Here is a 23,605-nt window from a genome sequence, read left to right on the forward strand (position 1 = left end):
AAAACTTTTTTTGGCTTTTAGAAGCAGCTTGAAATTGTTTGTGTGTTGTATCAAGCACTAGAATTATGATCGCAAGTTGAAAAGAAGCTTTTATTGCAATATTCATCGTGAATAACGCGACGCTTATTTTTTTATTTCTTTAAAAGTCCTCCTTGAAAAATGTTATGCGGCAAAAGAAATATATATGGCGAAGTTGTAATATGGCATATATATCTTCTGGAAGAATGAAGGAGGCGCGCTTAACTACGAAAATGTTATCCGTCATATCATTCTGGCCATTAGACAGAAGCAGACCACCGTACATCACCTGAGCCTCAACCGGGCAAAGTGAACGTGTAGCGTGCCAGAATGCTAGCCGTGCTTTAAACCATACACTGCGATTAGTGAAGCCTGGAGGGCTGCCTGGCTGTCAAAAGGAGCAGGATTAAGACATGGAATAGGCCTCAGTGTACAAGAAATAAACTGCAGGGGAACGGAAACTTGAGCTAGTTGGTACATCTTTGAATACAATTAACAACGCTGCAACAACGGAGTAGCGCTTCCCTCCTTCGTCGTCTCATCTAGCAGTGGTGCCTCTGTACTCGGTTTGGAGATGGTTCCGAGCGTGATAACCCCAAGTTTGAGCAGGTGTTCCTTAATTTACAAGCGGTTTACAAAATATCAATAAGAGGCCTGTGTTTTCTGGTTATGAGCATTTTTCCTCTCGTCATCCCATTTTATTGTGATTCAATAAGGTCATACCGCGCTTCTTTATTGTGTGGGTAATTATAGCGGGATAAGTTATAGCGGGTTAATGATAGCGGGTTAATGCATTTTCATTGCTCCTAAGTGTTATTGATATGTATTATGATATTGCTGTATGAAATGAGGACCATATATATTGCAATGTAGGCACTGACATTCCTTGTAAGAATTTACAATGAGGTAAAGCACTTACTTTACCAGCATTAATTCGTCCCAGGTATATTTAACTTTTGTAAGCGTCGCTTCATCTATTGCACTGGAATCGAGTTGAGCCCTGCCCGACATTTCTGAATCATTGCTGCTCAGAACATCGCAAATACGATTTGAAAATGGTACGCTGCAAGAGTGGTTGGCCGTGCCTGCGGATCAGAACGGCAAGGTTAGTTTTTTAACGGACAACTCGTAGAGTCAACCACAGCGACCCGTCCCTACCAGCGAGGCTGTTTATGATAATAGGATAATAGCCCACAAAGAATTGCAGTTAGAGAGTTTTACATACGCGTGTGTGGAATCGTGTTCCACATAAGTCTTGCGTAATTCAAATGCAGACTTTTTCCCACATATTATACTTATTTATGTATCTGGAACACATTTCTGTTAGTGTATGTTTAACGTAAAATGGTTCCACTTAAATTCTAGTCACTAGCTGTTACCTATGTGGAATCAGATTGTGACGGTTGCTACCACATACACTGCGCTAGAAGTTGAAGCGGGGGCGACAATGGCGCCACCAGCACACAGGATATCTGATGCATTTAGTGTTCATAGGAAAATTGGCGAGCAAACAAATAATCGTAGTTGAGAACTTGCATAGAGAATAAAAGACGCCGACATTGCGTTGTGTATCACTTTACAGTGCGGGGCTGTCACAGGCAGCACAACAGCATTGGGCGAACACCGGTCGATCATTGGCAAGAATTGGCATGAATGGCGGTACTCCATTGGCATTTAGGCAACATGCTACCACTTTGACATATTGGCCGCACTTTCAGGCCATTTTCGGGGCAATGTTCGGCCGATCGAGCGGCCAACGCAGGCCTGACGTTCGTTCCGCTACATGGGCCAGTACTGTCCTCGGATTGGCTTTCCAGCTTCTGAACACTGGCATCCAGCCTTCGAACATTGGTATCCACCTTTCAAACATTAATATCCAGCTTTCAAACAATGGTATTCTCCTTTCGAAAATTGGTTCATTAAACATAACAACCCACTGGCACAACGACAGGAACTGAGGTTGTACCATTCAACCTACTAAATATTCAGAAATGAGAGTGCCAAACAATTAAGGAAAAATACCGATTTATTGCATCGTGTTACAAGGGGCACGCTTCTAGCGCATGCAGTATGACTTGAGCTGCTACCATCTATCCTGGTAATTAAAGGAAACGAGGACCGAAATAGAATACTGGCAGAGGCTCTGGGAAAATCATTTATTTTCAAGTTTGCTGAGTACCGATGATTCAGGTTGGGCAACGCACCTCTGTAGTATGGCTAAGACATCTATAAGGTACTTAACGGAGCTGTCCTTCAGGGAACTGATCAATCGTATCTGAAGTAATCGTTGCACTCCTCTTGCAAGAGGACTCTTGCACTGCACTCAAATTCCTCGTCCAGCTCTTGCACGATGACCTCACAATGCGTCGAGCCTGCAAAGAGAGGCATGAGGTCATGATGAATTTAAATATGGCCGTCACAGGACAAAAACATAAATGATTAAATAACACTGAATTTTGTGAGGCACAGTCGGCATGAAAACACTATTTACACATATTACAGGATAGTATGTAGCAACTAACACCGCATTATTTGCACAAACTAAAATTTAGTTCGGCTTGTACCAAATGGTTGGTTTTTATTTTAGTGCACATTGTCCCACTTTCAGTAGAGATATTCAATGTGATAAAAACGCGTAGCTGCGCACGGTGTAAACAGCCAGGAGGAAGTGAGTAAAATCACAAAAAAAAACGCGCTTCGCGGGGTAGGTGGTTAGAGCACTATCTGGAAAGGGGCACGTCCGCGAAGAGAGTTGGGGAGAAGCGGGACTTGAAAGAGAGATGGGACGGGGGCCGAAACACGTGAAAAGGGTTCGGAATTCGGAGAATGAGCCATGCGCAATTCAGAAAGCAATATCTATAAGAAACAATAGTATGGCAAATAAGGAAGTGTCAAAGTATTGTTTCAAAGCTACAGGAAAGGCATCATGTTCGGTGATCGAAAACTTTGATGGGAAAAACGTAGAGATTCGACATGGATTTTGCCCAAACGACTTTACACACTCGTATTTTGTGGGGCAGCTTGTTAGTTCAATATGGCTTAAAATGTTACCATAAAATAACAAAATATAAATCAATAATAAAATATTGTACGGTCACATTCACACTTTTTCATAGTATTATATACGTGACATGTGACAAACACGCTGAGTTAATATGCGTCAAACACAATTTTTAACTAGATTTATTCTCCGCTCGTCGAAGAATTCTCAAATTTTCTTGGAGTGGGAGTTTCACGCAGGAAAGCAAAAACAAACAAAATAGTGTTGAATTGTGATTCGCAACTGTTTCCGATCCTTTTCAACAATAAAGTTAATCTTCGAAATCAAAAAAAATGATTAGCGAGCAAATGAGCAATGACGCGACCAAGATCTATGGCCCTCAATGCAAATCACGCCACAGAACAATAAAATACACAAAAACAAAAATTCGCAACATTCGATTTGCAGAAAAGGAAGGAAAAAGCAAATCGGAAAAAACAGGAAATGGCGCGATCACAGGAGACGACGTACAGAAGCATAGGAATCACTTAGCACGTGACTGCGTGCGTTTATGAACCGGCGGCCTAATATTTCGCGTGTGCGCAAGTTATAATTGTATATTACTAGGCCACTGCTTCGCTTCTAGACGTCGCTAAAATTGCGACAAAGTCGGTTTAGTGAATGCACACACACTAAGTTATTACGTTTTATTAAGGATCTGCATTAAGCAGACACCCTCTGCGCAGTGTGGCAGTGAATTCTCTGGAATGATGTAAAAAAGTGCTTTTTAATTAAAAATATATGAAACGAAAGTTATTATATTTGTTTTCTAGAATGAAGTGCCTTTGGGCTGGTTCTGAGATACTCACGCAAGATTAGCGTGCAAAAACGCTTTCAAAAACGTCACAAATAGGAGGGTTATTATGCCCAGAAATAGGACAACGGCTGAAGCCTGAGCTCTGTCGTGCACTTATAAAAGAACAATATTTTTCTTGATTAGCGGCTTCAATAAGTCATAATAATTACACACATCATTACCACAGGGTCACGCCAGCACGCATTCGCTAATTACTAAATTTACGGGGCATTTTAAAAGAAATTTAGGTTGTTGGTAGCAGCCGCTTCTAGTTGCCCAGTTTTAGCGATAGAATTGTATCGATGTGTAGTGGTTGGTCTGGATGGCGTCGTCGTCGTTCTTATGCGACAGGCCGGTTCCTCTGTTGCGGAATATGCACAGTCCTCTGACCACCACCGAAGTCGTCGTCACGTAGTTGTACCGCTTAAAATCAGCGAACAGACGGAACAAAATTCCACGGAAGCAGCATTGCTATAGACCGAGCGAATCTGTTTGGATTGCTCGCGAATGAGTTTGGAAGTCGTTGTGAAGCACCTTAGAACTCCGTTTGGTCCAAATACCATTCGAAATGTCGAATTACATTTGACTTAAATGCCACTTAAAAGTCCGTTTAGATTGGGTATTATGATAGAATCGCAGTAATAGTAATAGAGTAATAGCACAGCGCTACTACTCAATACTGCTCAAATGCTATACTGTGCTCCAGGAACGTGTGTTTTGATCTGAAGGATCAACGTAAAACACCTACTTTGGCCACGTATGCATGCCAGTTATAGTTAAACTGAGATGAGACCGACATACACAAGTCTCAAAACATTTATATAGAGCTCTAGTGAGTTTTTACGAGTTCGGAAAATTATAAACTGTCTCTCTCTGTTGTGGCAATATTGAACATTGTCATGTCGTATAAGCAGATGGCACAAGGTTGACCAGTGTTTGCCAGTATACTTTTCACACTGAATGAGTGATGGCAAAGCTAGGCCAATACAATTAGCTACTTAGATTGACTTAGCCAATTCTGGAAAACAGTGGAGGAATTCTGGCTAACATGGCCTGTGATAGCCATGATTCCAAGATGGCATAGCCAGCAATAGCAAAGTGTGAGAGAATTCTAGCTGACGTGACCCATGATAGCCATGATTTAATGACGGCACAGCCAGTACTGGAAAAGCGATGGACAACCAGGGCCATCGTTTGATGTGTTAGTCAGTGGTTTAGCCAATACCAGATGCTCATTGGGAACTCTGGGCGTACACCATGCTTTTCCAACGGATTTCATATATTGGCTCGCTGTAATGTGCTACCCTCGGCAATTTAGATTGAACATTCTGAAGCTGGGCGTAGGGTATGAGACAGCATAAAGAAAAACAGAATAATTTCTTCCACTTAGAGTTGTATAATTTGCGTTAGATCAGAGAGCTCAGTATTTGGCGCCCATTTTACAATAACCGAAAAAAGGTCACTACGGCCGTTATCCGATTACGCCGCTGTGTGCTCAGCAGGCATACGCTGCTCCCTCCAAGCAATCGTGGTGAGTTGTGTTTTCACCTTGCAGAGCCAAGAAGATGCGTTCATTCGGTGTAAATACACATGCTCCTGAACGTAGAACAGGAAATGAGAGCGTAAACTGTGCACGGGAAATCTGTGCAAGGTTACTATTTGAAGATAATACGTAGGCCTAGAGTTTTGGAGCGCTATGAGAGGAGCGCAATAGCTAGCGTTCTTTATTTCTGGGAGAGAAAAAAATGATTAATGAACGCAGAATTTAGTCCGTTTTATTTTCGTTCGCATTTATTCGCGATAGCTACATCACTAATATTCTTCTGTAAAAGAGTCGTAAAAGAGTTCCAAAAGAGTCTCCTGTAAAGAACAAGATGGTTTCTTGAATGGTGCCGTCCATGAGAACTCCAGTGAGTATTCAAAAAGTGATTATTTAAAAAAGTAGTATATAATTGCTTTAATTGAAGGCCTCTAAGTGCTAGTGAATGGCTTTGACAATTCCTTGTTTGACGCTTTGAAAAAGATGTATGCAAGTGGTCTGGACTTATCTACAGCTCATGGTTTTCTAGCAAGGAAGGTATTCTCTTCTCTGTATCTTTCGCCAAAATTGCAAGGCCTGAATCCCATGAGGTCTCATGAGATTAGCTTTCGAGTCAGTCAACTGACGCCTTCAAAACACAATACGGATTGCTTTGCGTGGTATCATTTCAGGTTCTTCAATGTTGGTTTTTATAGTATAGAAGATTCCAGATGGCTCATGCGTATTCTAGTGTTGGTCTTGTGCCTGAAATATAAGCTATTTTTTTCTCCTAAATTTCGGGCGGGGATCGTTTTAGTTTGTTAAGAAAGATTAAATTCAAATCCAAAATATGATTTAAATTTCCCAAATGCATTGTCCCTGCAACTCGTGACATGCAAAGCAGGAAAGCATACCATTGAATTCACATGGGTTTTCAATGGCTTCATCACTTTGGGAAGATTTTTTTAATCCTCTATGTCAAAGCTAAAAATACACACTGCTCTAGGTCCTTTCTTGGCAGTGATGGGCCTTATGTGTTCAAGAGTCTTCTGAAGTTTGCGTATCCATCCGTTTGCGCGAGGAAAATTCTTGTAAATAACCAAACGCACCATCGAGTTTACTGCTTACCTCCGTTAGCAGAATTTTGCTGGTGAGCTGCATATGATGCTACATTTGCGTGAAAAAATTGAGCTATAGTGAGTGAACAGAATTTGCATGAAAATGCGGTAATCCCATTTTTTGTGTCGCATTCAAGACATCCCGCTTAAGTCTTTAGTATGATCCGCTGTATGAAATAAGTAAATAAAGGGCACAGCATAGAAAGAGGAAAAATTAATGTTTGAGTGTAATATGTAGTATCAAAGTTTTCCTTCCTTGAAACGTACTTGCATTTGCGCGCATTGCCTCCTAGGATACTCATTTCGGCTGCTGATACCCAGGCTGCGGTATCCAACCTCGATCGAGTGAGCCAGGTTTCTACACAGTCAAACTGTGAAAGAAAAAAAGCACCTGCGTACTGTGCTTTTTCAGTGGAGGATAATGAGGCCCATGTTTCCGACATGATCACGGGACATTTGATACGTTGTTCTGCATAGCCCATGAGCTGTTTCTGCGTACTGAACCTTGGATACCTTATTTTGCATCGTTTTCATCTAGCAAGATCGCTTATAATCTGTCCCACTCGGTGTCATTCCTTGCTCCACAGGAATGCAGGGCATCCTACCTGGAATTGGGGGGCCCTGGGGCTTGCCCCTGAGCGTGCGCATACTGCCTCAGTACCTGAAGGAGCTGGGGTACGAGGCACACCTGGTCGGAAAGGTATGCGTCGCTTTGCATCCGATGCTCTCTGCTTGCCTTGAACTTAAGACACAGTGACACTGAGGAGAAATTGAAGTTGGCTTGTATCGATAGAATACCAGCTCCTGATCACAAAAATGCCACTCTTACTGAAAACAAAGCTCTTGTAAAGTAGAAAATAGCAAGAACCAAAATACAGGTATCGCCGCCACAGGCCAATCTCGCATGTACAAGCGTGATGACGTCATGGGACAAGAGACGCCACCTTGGAGGAATTTTCCTTCCCAGTTGGACGCCATGAATCTCTGATGCTGACAAAGGAAGGTTGCGTGGTTCTATATTGAAGCAAGTTTTGTTTTGAAACCGACATTGCACTTTTAGCACACAAGGAAGACAGACTAAAGACAACCTGAATGTCGGAAGCAAAGAAAACAGATGCTTGGCGGCACCACAGGCGGCCAGAAGAGTTCCGATTTGTTATGGCGTTTCGCATCTATGAGCGTTGCGTTCCCCGAGGTTTTGTTTTTGAGGCGCCTCGATTTACAAGCGCACAAGCGAACAGCAGAGGAGCTCCAAGTGCCGCTTCAAGTGCTAGTTAACCTTTGAAGGCGCCTTTTAAGGCTAGTCAGATGATCTCCACGGTCGATGAAAAACTATGATGGCACGATGGTCGGTTATCGTACAAGGCAGTTAGCACTATAAAGAGCTCTTGTGTCATTCGCACGCTCGCCTGGCGAAAGGTTCCTGACCAGTCAACTTCAAACTACTTAACGGAAATCGTTAATTAGGGACGGGAGACAAGATACAAGGCAGTTAAGAAAAAGAGATTTGGAACCTGCAGAGACCGTGACTCCGCTCTCATCCAACTCGTTTGTTTGCGGCTTCATTCAATAGCTTCGACAGTTGGGCGGAGCTGTTATATTCTAGCTCTCGGCAAATTTAATCCATTCACAGTACACATCTGAAGGTGCATGCAAGTGGGCGAGAGAGCTCAATCCAGTGGACCCCGCACCTATGTAAACGCGCGAAACCCGTTGAAGCGTCGTGCGTCGGCTTTACTTTCAAGCCGCCAACTTTAAACGCGAGCGCCCTTGAGCACCCATCCGTTTTTTTGTGACAAAAAAATAAATAAATAACCTGGTCCTTGCAGCCGTGGGAGACCTCGACGCCGCCTGCTGCACCGTGCAACCACGCCGTTCAAGGAATCACAATCCGTTGGCCCCAAAGCCCCGGCCAGCCTCCGATGGGCCCGACGCGCCGACCTTGTCCTCGCCCCTCGCTACTCCACGCACTGGGGTTATGATATTTAATTTGCAACGGCTGCTCAAGGCGGAAAGGGGAAACTACCCGCCGGCGTCTAACCTAACCGTGCTCCCTCAAAAGCATCGCACGCGCTGTGGGGCTGAGGTGGCTGAAATGCAGGCCGGAGTTTTTGCGAGAATTTCGTCGTCGGGTTTGGGAACGGGATCCATCGTAAGTAGCCGGTGCAAACGTGAACGAAGCGACGGTAGCGACCCCCGATAGATGCCTTCAACGTGCGGCGGCGGTGGCTTTCATTTCTGCTGCTGCTAGACCGCACCGCTAGCCGCCAGAAATCACCGAGTCTGCGTTTACGTCACGTTTCACGTCACTCTGTCCTATGACATCATAAGAGGACGCCGTGACGTCATAAGAATGCCCCGAGTTTGAATCGAAGCGGCAGAAAAATCTTTTTCTATTTCTAATCCAAATTTCTTTGAAATAAATTCATTTTTCGCGCCCGGACAAGCGGCAACAAAGTCATGAAATGCCGAACTACCAGATTTCGGTAACAAAAAAAAATTGGTAGAGTTCTCTTCACTGTCCCTTTGAACTAGCACGAGTTTTCAAATCACTGGAGCACGCACTCTTGCTGAGATAAGCAAGCCTTTAAAGGCAAATAAATCTTGTTTAGCAGTTGAATCCACTATTTTGCACCTTATTAAGGAAGAAAATAAAGGCTTGCGCTAAATGACTGTAATGCGCACCCATTGGTCACTCAGCGATGCGTACTACACCGATGTTTGTACTAGCATGAATCCCACGGGTTTCCTGAGCAGTAAACTTGCTAAGGGATTTGGAGAAGGAAGCAAGCTTTTGTGCCGCTGCTTTCTGTGGCGGGCGTTGTTCTCGCTGTGTATGTGCATTTCGCGTACGTGCATTACCCGCCGCGGTGGCTCAGTGGTTAGGGCGCTCGACTACTGATCCGGAGTTCCCGGGTTCGAACCCGACCGCGGCAGCTGCGTTTTTATGGAGGAAAAACGCTAAGGCGCCCGTGTGCTGTGCGATGTCAGCGCACGTTACAGATCCCCAGGTGGTCGAAATTATTCCTGAGCCCTCCACTACGGCACCTCTCCTTCCTTTCTTCTTTGACTCCCTCCTTTATCTTTCCCTTACGGCGTGGTTCAGGTGTCCAACGATATATGAGACAGATACTGCGCCATCTCCTGTCCCCAAAAACCAATTATATATTTCGCGTTGATTAAGACTTTGAATGCGCCTAGCAATAACGCGCAAAACGTGATTATTGTTATGAAAAATTCGCAGAGACACCTAATCACGTTCTGTGTTGGCAATGCGGTAACATCAGAAGCTGTTGATGTCGTTACCATAAGTGAAACCAGTTCGGGTCTAGTGACGTCACATCCATCGAGCAAACGAGAATTATGCGGTTGGTGACGTCGCTTCCCTCCATCCTAAGAGAGAATTTCAAGACCGACAACGCTTTCTTTCCCGATGCGACTTCTAATGCTATAGTATTAATATTTTTATGATTAGCGCACATCTCTGCTTGTCTGGCGCTGTTGCACTGATCGACGAGCGAGAACTTCTAGCGTGTGTTGGCGCTGTCCACAGCGTCCTTTCTGTGCTTGATGACTTTTCTCACGTCCTTCCATGCCGAGGTTCGGTTCAATCACACTTTAACTTCAATGCGTGTCTGAAAGGCGCTTCTCGTTATGCTCATTAAATAGCAACTAAGCCCCACAGTGTCAGAACTCCGCCCTGCTTCGAGTGGTGCCCACGCTCCAGGCCATCCCACAGCTGTTGAGTGTCCACTGACAGCAAGCGCGGTGGGCGGAGTGGCAGCGACGGAGCAAATGTCCGAATAGTTGCACGCGTATTTTCGCCCGTCTCAGGTAGCGGAAGCTGGCGCCTGAACACGGGACGCTCTTGCGCAATTGTCCGCATCAAAAATGCGGTTTTGGCCACAGAGCTTCCTGCCCATGTGCCACTTACAACTAGCACTGCCAAGTACGAAGACGGCTACTCAAGATGCGTAACAAAAAGCCTCAATGTCGAGTCCCGATTGCACCTCCATGTCGCCTGGCGTACGAGATCGTAGCCAAGAGTGCAGTCAGGAAGGGAGAATAGGTACACATAATTAGTTAAAAGCTTGCAGGGACCCTTGTATTTGCAGTTGGAAGAAATGAATTCCGTCGAACAGCTGGGAGCCAGGTAACAATTCGCGGCTGGTGCACTTTGCCGCCTAATTCCGTCGAATGGGCACTCCTGCGCTCAACAAAAAGTGAAATTGGAAATGATTTCAGGCTAGTTAATGGCAGTGTCTAAGTGAAGATCAAATGCCTTATAATACGCCGTGGTGGCTCAGTGGTTATGGTCCTCGGCTCTGCAGCCGAGTCTCAGGTTCGATTACGATCGCCGCGATAGCATTTCGATGGAGGCGAAATACTAGACGCCCATGTACGGTGCAATGTCCGTGCACGTTAAAGAACCCCAGGTGGCCACAATTATTTGGTGCTGTCAACTAAGGTGTCCTGCATTGGCTGAGCCTCTTTAGGAAGTTAAATGACAAACCAAGCAAACAAACGAAGGCCCTTACAATGCGCAGTTATAAGAGAAATGATGCGCCCACGTGATGTGCGATGTCAGTGCACGTGCTAGTGCACGCATCAGTGCGATGTCGGAACCCTCCACTACGGCACTTCTTTCTCTGTTCTTTCACTTCCATCTTCCTCCCTTCCCTGGCGGTGCGGATCGGGGGCCCATTGAGGTACGAGACAATTACTGCGCCATTTCCTTTCCTAGAAAAACTCATTTTCCATTTTTCAAGGATTATTACTACCGTATATGAAGTCTGAAGAGGTAGTTGCACATATTTTCCTCCAACTTCGCCATAGCCATCCAGCTAGCAACGCCCGCCTGGTGAGCACCTTGAAGACAATTATTTGCAAGAAAATATTAGTGAATTCCTGTTAACTGAGAAAATTGTTAAATTTTTGTCCGTGGTCGGAGAATCTATTTCCTATCGGATGTGTTCAGTGCTTTGTTAGATAATGTTCAAGCCCCATTTTTTACGAGAGTTTATTGTTCTCATTTTTTTGTATACCTGCGTGATTGCAGTGGCACCTAGGATATTACATGGAAGACTTCACTCCAACCTTCCGGGGCTTCGACAGCTTTTACGGATACTACAACGGCGATGAAGACTACTATAGCCACGACATTCCTTACGTATGTTATTACAGTATTCTTTCGCGGAACTCCTTTATAACCGGACGCCTTATTGTTGAACATTGTCTCCTTGCGACATCCACAGCGTAAGTTCTGAAGATTTCAGTGAAACTATGCTGCTTTAATACGACTGTTTGTAAGAACATAGGAGGAGAACAAAAATTGAGAACGGTTACGCTCAATGAGACTGTGTTGCAGGAGGGCATTTGTTGCATCTAAAATATTCGTGTCCGCACGAGCCCAGTGCTAGCGCTTTCGACTCCGAACAGGACGCACGGAAGCACGTCGTTGAGGCCGCTTTCTTCCATATCGTGAGGTGAAACAACTGAACCAACTGCTGCACGCCGCTCTTCGTGCCTCTCCGCGCACACTGCGCGGCAGCACTGGCGCTCTGGACCCAAGCGCAAGCACATGGCTCCACGGTAGTGCCGACGCTTCTCTTCTCGGAGTTTCTGCCTTGCGTTCTCTTCCGCGCTTTCATTTTTAGCACGCAGTTTTGTCGTGACAGCTTATCGAGGAAAGTCGCAGATACAGCTCGCGTTGTAAACGGCGTTCTTCCCGTGCGGACCGGTCCTAATTAAGAGCGTCACGGTTAGGGAATAAAACGATAAAATAATTTGGAAGACTTTGCCCATCTAGAAAGCGAAGTCCTAGAGGTCTTGCAAAAAAAGCGTCGGCACTTGTATCTATCCCTGGGAGAAGCTAAAAGAAAACGTTTTGTCGTTGTACTGTGTTTTAAGCTGTTATTATTAGGGAAGGGTAATTTCATAGCTAGAAACATGGAGCTAGATAGAGGTTATTTCGTTCCTTTAACAATAATTAAGCGTTGCTTTTATCGCCCCTGCAGCCACAATATTGCAAAACGCAGTTCTGAGCATCATATTTGAATTATTTAAAGGCTCCACGATTCAGTCTCCGAACTACGAGGAACACTTTTTTTTGCATTATGATTGCGTTCTTGCTCCCAAAATGCTCGTTACTCCTTTTTTAAGTAACCGTGGGCTATCGTTGGATCTACTGGTAAGGGAATACATGTTTGCTGTTCTTTTGTGGATATCGGTAGCATTCGCGCCAAGGACCTTATGTCCTGAAACACCATCAGAATGGAACCCTTGCACATCACTTGATCGACTTTTCACGCTGACAGGCAAATGTTGGTCGCATCTTTCTTCTGGTGATTCCGCCGGCTGTCGGGTCGCTGGGCTATTATTCGTAAGAGTAGTGCTCAGAGGAAGCAGTGCTATGCGCACCGGCTGTTTTATGACATTTGCTGATGAGTGGCACCCTTTTAGCGTGGTGTAATTATCGTGCTGTACACACCGCCTGCACATCGCATGCTGACTCTCCCAAGGTGGCAATCTTACTCCCTACGAAGGTAGATTCCAAAACACTGCACATGGGAACAATTTAGAGCGTGAATGTAATTTTATGATGCAGATTGCTGGTCACTGGCCAAAGTCAAAAGATGAAAAGCCGTTTCGGGAGCATTACGGCTCCCTTGTTCACTATGAAGCAATCGGCGCACGAATCCATTCTTTTGTAGCACCCAGTAGCGTTTTTAATGATTTAGCATAGATAGGATGTAGAGTTCCGTCGTTCCTGTTTAAGGTTAAGACGATGTCTGTATGATAAGGGACTCAAGATTCTGCCGTGCTGATGTGTTCTTTTCTGTTGTCAATATCTTTGCTTGATCCCAGTTTATCTCGTGGCCGGATTCTTGCACATGCTCGGCGATGGCGTTAGATGCTGCTTTCTGGTTTCGGACGTCGTTCTGGTGCTCTCTCAGGCGTCTCCTGAAGTCCTTTGTTTCACCGATATATGTTGATGAGCAATCGGCGCGGTCAATCTCATACACAACACCTGGAAATCTTTCACAAGGGAGCTTGTCCTTCACATTCACCAGTTCTGTTCGCACCTTCTCAGCGGGAACGTGCGCGATGTTGACGCCATGCTTGCGGAAAATACGTGCAAGCGCTTCGCTAATTCCCGCTACGTATGGGACAGCAGCTCGTTTTTCTTTTGGATTTTATGTGCTCTCGCGTTCTACGGAGGCTGGATGATTCGCTGGCATTCTTCTTTTGGTGTTCCTGATGAAGGAAAGAGGGTAGCCGTTTCTTCGAAGATCAGACTCTATTCTTTTCATTTTGCTCTTTAGATGGCATTTTGACTGCAGACCTGTCTGGCACGGTTGATCAGGGAAACAACCAGAGACCGTTTGTGAGCGACTGGGTGCACAGAATTGAAATGTAAATATCTTCCAGTGTGCGTAGGTTTGCGGTAAACATTAAATACAAGGCCAGTCAGAGTACGTGTTACCATGGTGTCCAGGAATGGGAGGCAGCCATCGGTTTCTTCCTCAAAAGTGAACTTGATTGAGGGTTCAATGGAGTTCAGGTGGTCCAGAAAAGGGGCCATGTCCTTGCGCTCTAGGACACAGAAACAGTCGTCCATCATACCTTACAAATATTTTTTGTCGCGGCTGGAAAGTGGTTAGGGCTTTGCTTTCGATGACTTCCATCGTGATGTTCGCCGCTGTCACCGAAATTGCTGTTCCCATTGATGTGCCGAAGGTCTGCTGGTAAAATGTGCCATTATAAGTAAAATAGGTGTTAGCGAGACAGAAGCGCAATAGCTCGCAAAGCTCTGCTGCGTCGAAAGGGGTCCGATCTTGCCATGAGCCCTCATCTTCGAGACGTTTCCTGCAAACTTCAATGGCCAGATTGACAGGTACGCTGGTGAACAGTGAGCAGACGTCGAAAGACACGAGCATGTCGTTGTCTTCAGGGACAATGGCTCTTACCTTGTCGATGAAATCGGACGAGTTCTCGACGTTCAGTTCTGTCTTTCCAACCAGTGGAGCCAAAACACCGTGAAGGTACTGCGACAGAGAGTGCACAGGCGACCTCCTGAAGTCTACTAATGGGCGTAGAGGGGTGCCTTCTTTATGAACCTTTGGAAGCCCGTATGTGGCGGGTGCCGAGCCGTTCGTACAAAGCAGCTGATAAAAGAGGCGTTTCAAGGATGGTTGAAGGCCCTCGAAGATTATTCCAAGCATTTTCTGAAGAGAGGTCTGCACCTTTGACGTGGGGTCTTTTGGTAGTCGGCGATAGGTATTCTCGTCCTGAAACAAGGCTTCCATTTTTTCTTGGTACGAAGAGCGGTCAAGGATTACCGTGACATTGCCTTTATCCGCAGGAAGGATTGCATTTTCATCAATAGCCTGTAGGCTACGAATTTCCTTGCGTTTGTCTTGAGGCAGGGAGTAGTCTGGTGACGTCTTCCTCATACGAGACAGCACCCCTATCGCCTTCGTCCTTACTTCGTCTTTAATTTTACTTACTTCGTCGTAATTTCACATTGGCATTTAAAAGCGGAATATGTACTTTTTGGAAGACATTTTTTTCCATTACTGGTGGTAGTACATAAAAACTTACCCCATGCAACGCTTTACTTTCTTTAAAGACATGTAAAATGCAAAAGCCCTAGTGATGCATATAGTGAGCTTTGTGTTTTTTGGGGGGTTCTCCCATATATCAAGGCGCCTATTTTGACTCCTTTGTTGCAAGACTCCTAGCAAGATCGGCGTTTCAGAATACTGACGAACAATGAAGGTCTATCATTTCTACAACACAAGGTTTGTTTTTGCTGTCTTCAAGCCTCCAATTATCTTCCTGAACAACAGACGTCCCCAGTATATTCAGAACATTTCTGCTTCCGAAGTGATAGACAAAGCAGCACATTACGATGTGATGTCACCAAGACATCGCGCATGCATTATGAAGTATGTTTCAATGATTAGGCATGTGCTTTAATTTGATTTTGAATTTTAGGGAGAGTTGAATTCGGTTTGTAGTACCTTCCTCGATAGGAGACAGCTGCTAGTACAAAAAATCATTCGTAACCAGCGAACTGCGCGATGTCAAAAAATAAAGACAGAGCGTAAATTTGAATGAAAAAGAAAATAGATAGGTAACCGGGGTATTTATTGAACATAGCACGTCATAGGCAATTTCAAATTTCAACAATTCTGCCTGTATGTAAGCGCATTGCCTAAAATATTATCACTTAAACAACAACAGTAAACCCCTGCATATAGAACATGAGCGCGTTTTCAGAAATTGGTTACGCTGGTGATGTGCTTTGGATGAAGTAGCATATGTGTGGTTTTCGCGTGGCAGGTATGTCTCAAAGGAAATTGCAATATACGTTGGCTAGCTGGGGTAGGCACTAGAATGTCAACTAAACACGTGAAATATGCAGTTTGTGTTGTAATAGTTTTTCGAACCTGTTCGGAATGATATGCAGCTTGTTTGTCAGGAGGATGCAGTTCTTAGCGTTCAGTCAAGCTGTTAGGAGAGTCATGTACAATACCGCTTCCTCAATGAAAAATATTAGAGCACAAATGAGAAAACACTATATGCATGAGAAAAAAAATCCGAATGAGTAAAGTTTCATTTTTTATTTTTTTTCTACAGCAGCAGCCTATATTATGGCCAGAAATACGTGTTGTGTAGGTATTGGCTTTGGTGTCGATGGCATGATCCGACCGCGCTGTGCGCAAGTTTCCAGCCATGAAGAATTTTCGGTGGCCCACTAAAAACAGTAATTGTGTGCGCAGAGCCTCTTATGTTGTCGGCCCTTAAACGGAAGAATGCTGTAGTTATGTTGGGAACAAGCGTAGTGGAGTTGTACCCATTAGAGCGAAAGCACTGCTTCGATAGCTCAACCCCGAGCAAGATCTTGGGATGTTTGTACAGTTGCGCTGCTTTTGGGTTTGTGAAGTCAAAGTAATAAATAAAAAGAAATGACACAAATATCAACCACTGGATTAGAAACCGCAGCAGCGCGAACAGATAAACTTCGCAGGCCACTACGCGTGAGCACTATCGCGTTATCGCCGGTGTCGCCGGCGATAGCGGTATCACTGCAGCCAAACACGTCTCGTGTTAAACTACAACACACTCATGCGCTGTGCGTTGCACATCGTCTTTTCCATCAGCTATTATTACTATGAAACTAGTATGCGCACTGTGAGATATGTGGTGGTGGTGACAGAAATGTGCGCTGCATGCGTTGGCGTGGCCAGCGTTATGGCAGAAACACGGCACTAGAGCAATACGCGTTAGCGTTTACAACGCTGCTGCCGAAACGCAGCACATGAGAAGGCCACCCCAAAGCTTAACCTCAGACTGCCCCGCCCCTCCCCCCTCTCCTCAAAATTCCTTCCACTCTTGGTTCAGTTCATTCATGCATTCCTTTGTGCGTACAAAAAGCAATGCATGAAAACAGCATTAGAGATTTTGTTGTGTAATGACATGAAATAAAGTCATGTTAAATTGCATGTGAATGTTTTGTTGTATATTTCTGTTTGGGGGTTATCGGCGGGAAACCTCATTTGAGTGGATGACCTCCAATCACATAAGGAAGTCTTCTGAATCATTTCAAAAGAGTCTCTGCTGAGTTTTTATTGTTGAAAGGCATCAATAACTGACTTCCTGTTGACTCTCTAATGTGTCACAAAGAATACATGAACATGACACCAGGAACTCGTCTAATTTTTGTAAAGCACTTAGCAATGCTTAGCCGCCTGTAATTTTTTAGGTCTCTTAATGGGGGCATCAAAGGATTCGGAAGCATTCTTTTGTGCAGAACGATTTTTCTGCGCATTCTATGGAAAGCCGGCCAAATAAAGCCGTTTCTTGGACAGCACGCAAAAATTGCCGGTCTTTCGCCAAGTGGCCTGAGAATTAGTTCTCGACAAACTAGACTGAACTAGATCATAAGCCGCAGACACCAGGGTATCTCAAAAGCTGCCGGGGGGGGGGGGGGGGGGGATTTATGTCCTTATTATGAAAACAGCAACAACGGCGAGTGATACGCGAATGGCAGAAGCTTTTTGTTGTAAGCTACTACGTTTACCACCACTGGTAAGTTTCCGCCTCCCACATCTTTCATAACCTCAAGTAATCAGTGCACTTAGAAAATTTATTTACGGTGTCAGACTGCGAAGGATTAAATCTCCATTGAAGGTTCGGAAATAAACCAACTGCTTCGAAACTGTTTTTACTTTACTCGTGAAAACACGAGGGCCCGGCACATGATCCGAACACCCCGCCAGAGATGAGATCGTCCGGGCCTTTCACCAACGCAAATATTAGTTTGGTAATTCAAACGAGGGTGTGAAATTGAACTGTTCAGGGAACTGTGTCGTTTCGTTACAGATTGGTCGCCTGCTATACTGAAAAAAAAAATTGTATTTCCGGACTATTTGTGATTCCTAACAAACTTTCAATGTATTACCAATGTATTAACTTCCAATGTATTACGCATGAGCATTGCGTTTATATTACACAGTTCTCACGCGGCCCAGATAATTTCAAAATGCAAGGCGTGAAAAGTGCAAAATAATGTTTAGCCTCCCCACATAGAGAACTATCGATATAGCACACACACCGATAAAAACCACGATTCTAAACAAGGATAATATTCGGTACCGAAAACTCGCGTTCTACGGCATTTGAGGCGCAGTGATCAGTTTCATTCGCACGTAATTATATGGCAGATTGCAAAGCACATACCTTAAGGGTGTAAATGTTAGTAAGACAAAATACGTCATATTAAAACTAAGAAGTAAACCTGATGACGAAAATATCATTGTTAAATATTACGACTGTAATAAACCGAGTCTCTAGTTTCAAATTTTTAGCCGTTTACTTTGAAGAGCACTTCAGCCGGACACCTCAAGTAACACGAAATACATTTGAGTGTACGCAGATCTGTTGGCATGGTGTACAAAATTAGGTACCTGCTTCCTGTCTGGCTAAAGTGCCTGTTATACTGCGCCCTTTTCAGTCACATTTCAATTACTGCTTACTAATCTGGGGCTCTATCGCCAAGGCTAACCTTGACAAGCTGATCGTTCTTCGAAAGTCCGCCTGAGTCGCACGGAAACAGGACAGTGCCTACTGCGACAGCTCCGTCTCAGTCCACCCATTCTCACCCCAAGTCCTACACCTTAAATGATTTCTCAGCGCACGCAGGATCAAATATATCAGAAGCCCCTACCGCGCAATATGAGCGCTAGCCTCCATCAGGGTAGGCGGCAGGCTCGAGCGAGCTATTACACCAAAACATACAGCAGCGTCTTGGCCGGCATGCCGGCCAATCGCGCCGAAGCCAACCGCTTGGGAAAAACCAACCACGTAAGACTCCTGCCCCCCCCCCCCCCCTCCCTGCAAAATATATTCTTGCTATAATTTCCGCATCACACTTTGCTTTGTTTCGTACTGAGTAACATTTTGCGACTGAAGCTTCCCAATGAAAAGTATTTTCCAGAAGGTGCTGCTAAAGCTCTTCGCAAACTAATCTTTAGAGCTCTGGCTGTTAGATTTTTGAATGGACCGCTTAGGTATGCTTACACCATCACAAGTATTTCATAAACTCCTGCCTCAGCGTTCGCCATTAATATAGTATTCCCATTGTATGAAGGCCTCGCCTGTCAGGGAACGGGGTCCGCGAGGCAGGGTCTCGCCCGACTATTGACGCACCCACAGGCAGCATAAAAGACGACATCAATTTGTTCCGGGCCTAACCAAACGCTTTCATCGGGCACAAAATGGGGCGCAGCGGCCGAGCAGAGTGCGCGCTCAAGGCTCTCGAGAGCGTATGGAGGTTACAACGAAATGCGCAATAACACCTGAGTGCGGCGAGAAAAAAAACACACCTAGTGTCGAATGGGACGAAGCGGCACAGGTAAGGGCCCGAAGCGGCACAACAAAATCAGGCTCCTCTTGTAACGGCCACTTACGCCAAAAGAGCGTTACCATCGCCGAAGGTGCCATTTCGGTCTTCGGTATCCATCCTGGTAAGATGACCACGCTCCCGCAGTGCTCCAGCCGCAGTCCCCTTGCGCGCTACGCTCGCCGCCCTTATCAAGTCACAGCCGCAGCGATAGCATGCCACATCTCGCAAGCGACAGTTCGCCCACGTGCAGTTGTGCTGCACCCGCATGCACTTAGATGACGAGAAGAGAGCGCGCAGTTCAAATGCCTAAAAAGCAGTCGTAGAGCCCTGCAAGTAGTACATGATAGTACACGGCCGTAGCGAAAGAACAGAAAGAGAACACATAATACTGTACTGACGAGACATTTGTGAGGATGAGCTCGGTTACAGATCTGTACCATTTATGTAGGATGAGGAAGAGAAGAAATGCCAGAACGTCAAAAGCCACAAATGTCTCCAGCAACTGTCGCGAACCGTACGTTGAGCGTGCATTTCTTTTTCGATTCCTCTGTACTTATTACAGCATGGAACTTGTGCACTTGTTCGCAAAATCTGCATGGTTTGGAAGCCCTTCGTGCCACCGCACTTAGAAAGTGTACTGTTGAGTGAAAGTTAATGCTTTCCAATTTGGTTACGAATGAAAATGCCTTTCTTCTCTTTCTGTAGGAAAACGACACATGCCTGGATTTCTGGTTTAACAGAGATCCTGTCCGTTCCCAGAATGGGACATATTCTACGACCCTTTTTACAGAAAGAGCCCAGCATATTATACGGCACCGCGACCAGTCAAAGGTAATCACAGTATTCCAAATATCAGAATGTTAAGCCTGGAATATCAGCTATTTGTGACAAAGCAAACTTGACTTAGTGTGACGTTCTCCTGATATTGTTACGTGACGGCAAGCAGGTGAAAGCAGGACTATATGACAGATGGCGATGGAATGATTTAATGGTGGTGGGCCTAGCGCGACCACTTCGTGCCGCGCCACTGCCCACTTTGTTGTTTTCCAGTCCGTGACACTACCCGGGGCTGTAGAGCGATCGTCCCGATCGCGCGAACTAGAAGAACAGCCGTGAAGACGAAACGTAGGACGTGACGTTGTGCGTGACAGGAGGGGTGTACACAGAAGAGAAGAAGCAGGGCCTGCCGTCACGGTGAAAGAGATGAGCAGATCATGATCGAATGAGCGCTGGTCCAGGAAGCTGCCGGGCCGTAGCTAGCTAGGTCACCTTGAGCCAACGGCCGAGGCCCATGAACATGCCGAACGGCATGGGCAGGGGCTGTGTTCGAATATTTTGGCGGCTTCTAGGGTCGGTGGTGTCATAGTTTTGAGTTGCGGCGTCGTCGTCATGTCGTCGTGTCTTCTGGTCGGGGCTTGGGACGAGGCTGGGTTCAACGGCCTGGTTTGTTCTGGTCTGGTGGGCTGGGGCACTGCCGGGCGGTGCTGACAGGAACACACAACCGATGACCTCGACACACGCAGGACGCTGAAGCTCCGGTACCAGGATGGCGATGTACCCCGCACCTCACCCAAATGTTACGTGACGGCAAGCAGTTGAAAGCAGGACTACGTGACAGATGGCGATGGAATGATTTAACGGCGGTGGGCCTAGCGCGAGCGCTCCATGCCGTGCCACTGCCCACTTTGTCGTTTTTCACTCCGTGACAATATGAGCAAATCTAACTGAGGGTTAAGGTTTAAATCCCCTGTTCTTGTCCAGCCGCTGTTCCTGATGGTGGGCTACCAGGCTGTTCATGGGTCAACGGGTCCTGAACCACTTCAAGCGCCTCAGGAGAACGTGGAGAAGTTCCCGCACATCGAAGAGAAAAACCGAACAATTTTTGCAGGTAAAGTGAACTTCATAGCTTAGAAGACACTCGGCTGGGACAACTCTGCTGTCCGCTCGAGTAACGCAGTGTCCTAGTGCAGCAAGGTAGTGGCTCAATAGCGAGGGAACTGTGGCAAAACTGGAAAACAAGTCTTCAATGAAACCTTAACTGTTCCCTTCTTAAATATTTTCACCTCGCATGATAGTTTTGCGTTACAAACAAAAAAATAACCTTTCGTAAATCTGTGCGCGCTTTCGTTCTGTAAAAAACTGCTTTTAAAAATTGCCTCTGGTAGCAAACAAAACCGAACATGCCACGAGGCGAACGCGACACGTGGGTGCAAGCGGAGGCCTCGTCTCTATCAAGAAGTTAACTGGTGCGCGCCTCATGTACACCACTGGACACTGTGAACTTACACACAAAACGAAGTAGGGTGCTAGAGTTCTGCAATCACCTAAAGCCAATATGCACTAAAAAGCAGAGAAAATTTGTCTTTTGTCGACTGCTAGACTACGTTTCTATAAGCTGAAAGATTTAATCCTCGGCTTAGGCTGCTGAAGAGGAACCATTCGAGCAGTTGCCAGTGGCTCAGGGCGGATAGAATGTGTAACTGCGTTAGGTAGGTTGTCTGCGTCATCGCAACCCCAATGGGCGCGCGAGCTTTTTGAAGTACAGGCACACCATAGCGGTTGCAAACCAGGACGCCGTATAAACGGCTCGTGTTACCACCGCTGCCTAACACGTGGCCGCAAGACAGGAGTGAAACCGACTGGTGCTTCGTTTTCTTGCGCCAGTCTTTCAGGAATGTTGTATACAAATTCGGCGGTGCACGTTTTTATATTTTGCTTTATGGTTAAGTTGCGGCTTATACTATCAGATTTCTGGCAGAGCCCCCTTTTAACCATTTAAACGAAGAAATTGGGCTCATTCCTTTTTAATGACACTTCCTAACATCGGCCCAATGTTTATGGTAATCCACCGAGCGGGAATAAATTTTTAATAATAGAGTGATTACCACATTTCTTGCCATTCGTACCATTTTCATGAAAAGCTATTATTTTCAATCTTCTCATTGTACAATTAAACTATAGCAAGACGTTTGTAAATAAGCTGGTGAATGACGCCTGTAATACTCATCACTAATCTCAGGCAGAGAAGGGAGAAGACAGTCGAGGAGGCTAAGTAGAAGGTAAAGCGGGTGGCTAGAGCTTTTCTAAAAGGTAAATATTTTGTACATTTTCCGCAAGTAAGACAAAAGTCCTTGTGTCAGGCTGACGTGAAAATTTTTCTTTTAATGGTCAGCACTGCTCACTTCTGCGTATATATTTCCGAAAATGTACACCGGATTTATATTCAGCCTTTACCATGAATCGCGATAAACCTATCTTTCGCAGGGATGGTGGATGCATTGGACCAGTCAGTGGGCGAAATATTTCAGTTGTTGCACGACAGTGGCATGCTGGACAACACAGTAATAGTCTTCAGCAGCGATAATGGTGGTATCCCGTGGGGCTCACACGGAAGCCGCGGCTTCAACTGGCCACTGCGCGGGGCAAAGAACACGCTCTGGGAAGGCGGCACTAGATCAGCCGCTTTCATCTGGAGTACACTGCTCGCACGAAACCGCACAGTGTCTGAAGACCTCATGCATATCTCGGATTGGCTGCCAACTCTATACGCAGCGGCAGGTTAGTCCATCGCTTTCTGTTCACTGTTTAAAAGCCAGCGCTGCAGAATTGTTGCAGTTATAACAACCTGTGACGATTCTCAAAGTCGCCGCGCTCTGCGTGTGCTAGGTAATAGAGGAAGACGGCTGATAACAACAACGGTGGTTAACGTACCCGTATTGTGAAACGAAGGCAACAAGCAGAGTATTCGCGGCCGCAGCTCAGTGGCTATTTAATTCTCCTACTGGTCCCAAAGCCGTGGGTTTGAACTTAACCGCAGAGTCTGCACTTCGATGGAGGTGAAATGCAAAAGCGCCTGCATGTTGTGCGGTGCCAGCGAACGCCAGGGAGCCTCAATTATTTCTGAGCACTCCATTATCGCATTTCACACGGCCCATGTCTCGCTTCAGGACGTCATTCGGCCCAACGTCTTCTTCATACAGTTTTTCACAAGCACAAAAGAAGAGTTCTTCGGCTCGTAATTCTGCTAAAAAACTTGTCCCATTCCCAGATTATTGCATGCCCTGATAAACATGCCCTAATAAGCATACCTACGCATTGTTACGATTGCGCCCCTGTAGTTTAACTTGAGAAGTTGACAGCAAGGTGCGTAAAAATTGCGTTTGAGGGACGTATGCAACAAATTCCATCATTCCGGCGTGAC

At 45.6% G+C, this 23,605-nt stretch overlaps 1 protein-coding gene across 7 annotated transcripts in view; it reads left to right on the top strand.

The window, feature by feature from the left end:
- LOC144121929 (arylsulfatase B-like) overlaps positions 1-23,605 on the top strand; it is a 74,247-nt gene that overhangs the window by 43,232 nt on the left and 7,410 nt on the right. For 5 of the 7 annotated variants that reach the window (XM_077655369.1, XM_077655373.1, XM_077655375.1 and 2 more), the window contains 5 exons: positions 7,079-7,191; positions 11,551-11,661; positions 20,110-20,235; positions 21,166-21,292; positions 22,669-22,962. In XM_077655369.1, coding sequence (XP_077511495.1) covers positions 7,079-7,191; positions 11,551-11,661; positions 20,110-20,235; positions 21,166-21,292; positions 22,669-22,962 — 771 coding nt within the window. The remainder of the gene's footprint in view (positions 1-7,078; positions 7,192-11,550; positions 11,662-20,109; positions 20,236-21,165; positions 21,293-22,668; positions 22,963-23,605) is intronic. The other 2 variants (XM_077655376.1, XM_077655371.1) reach the window with 2 other exon arrangements.

Source organism: Amblyomma americanum, chromosome 2 (assembly GCF_052857255.1).
Source record: "Amblyomma americanum isolate KBUSLIRL-KWMA chromosome 2, ASM5285725v1, whole genome shotgun sequence".
NCBI lineage: Eukaryota > Metazoa > Arthropoda > Arachnida > Ixodida > Ixodidae > Amblyomma > Amblyomma americanum.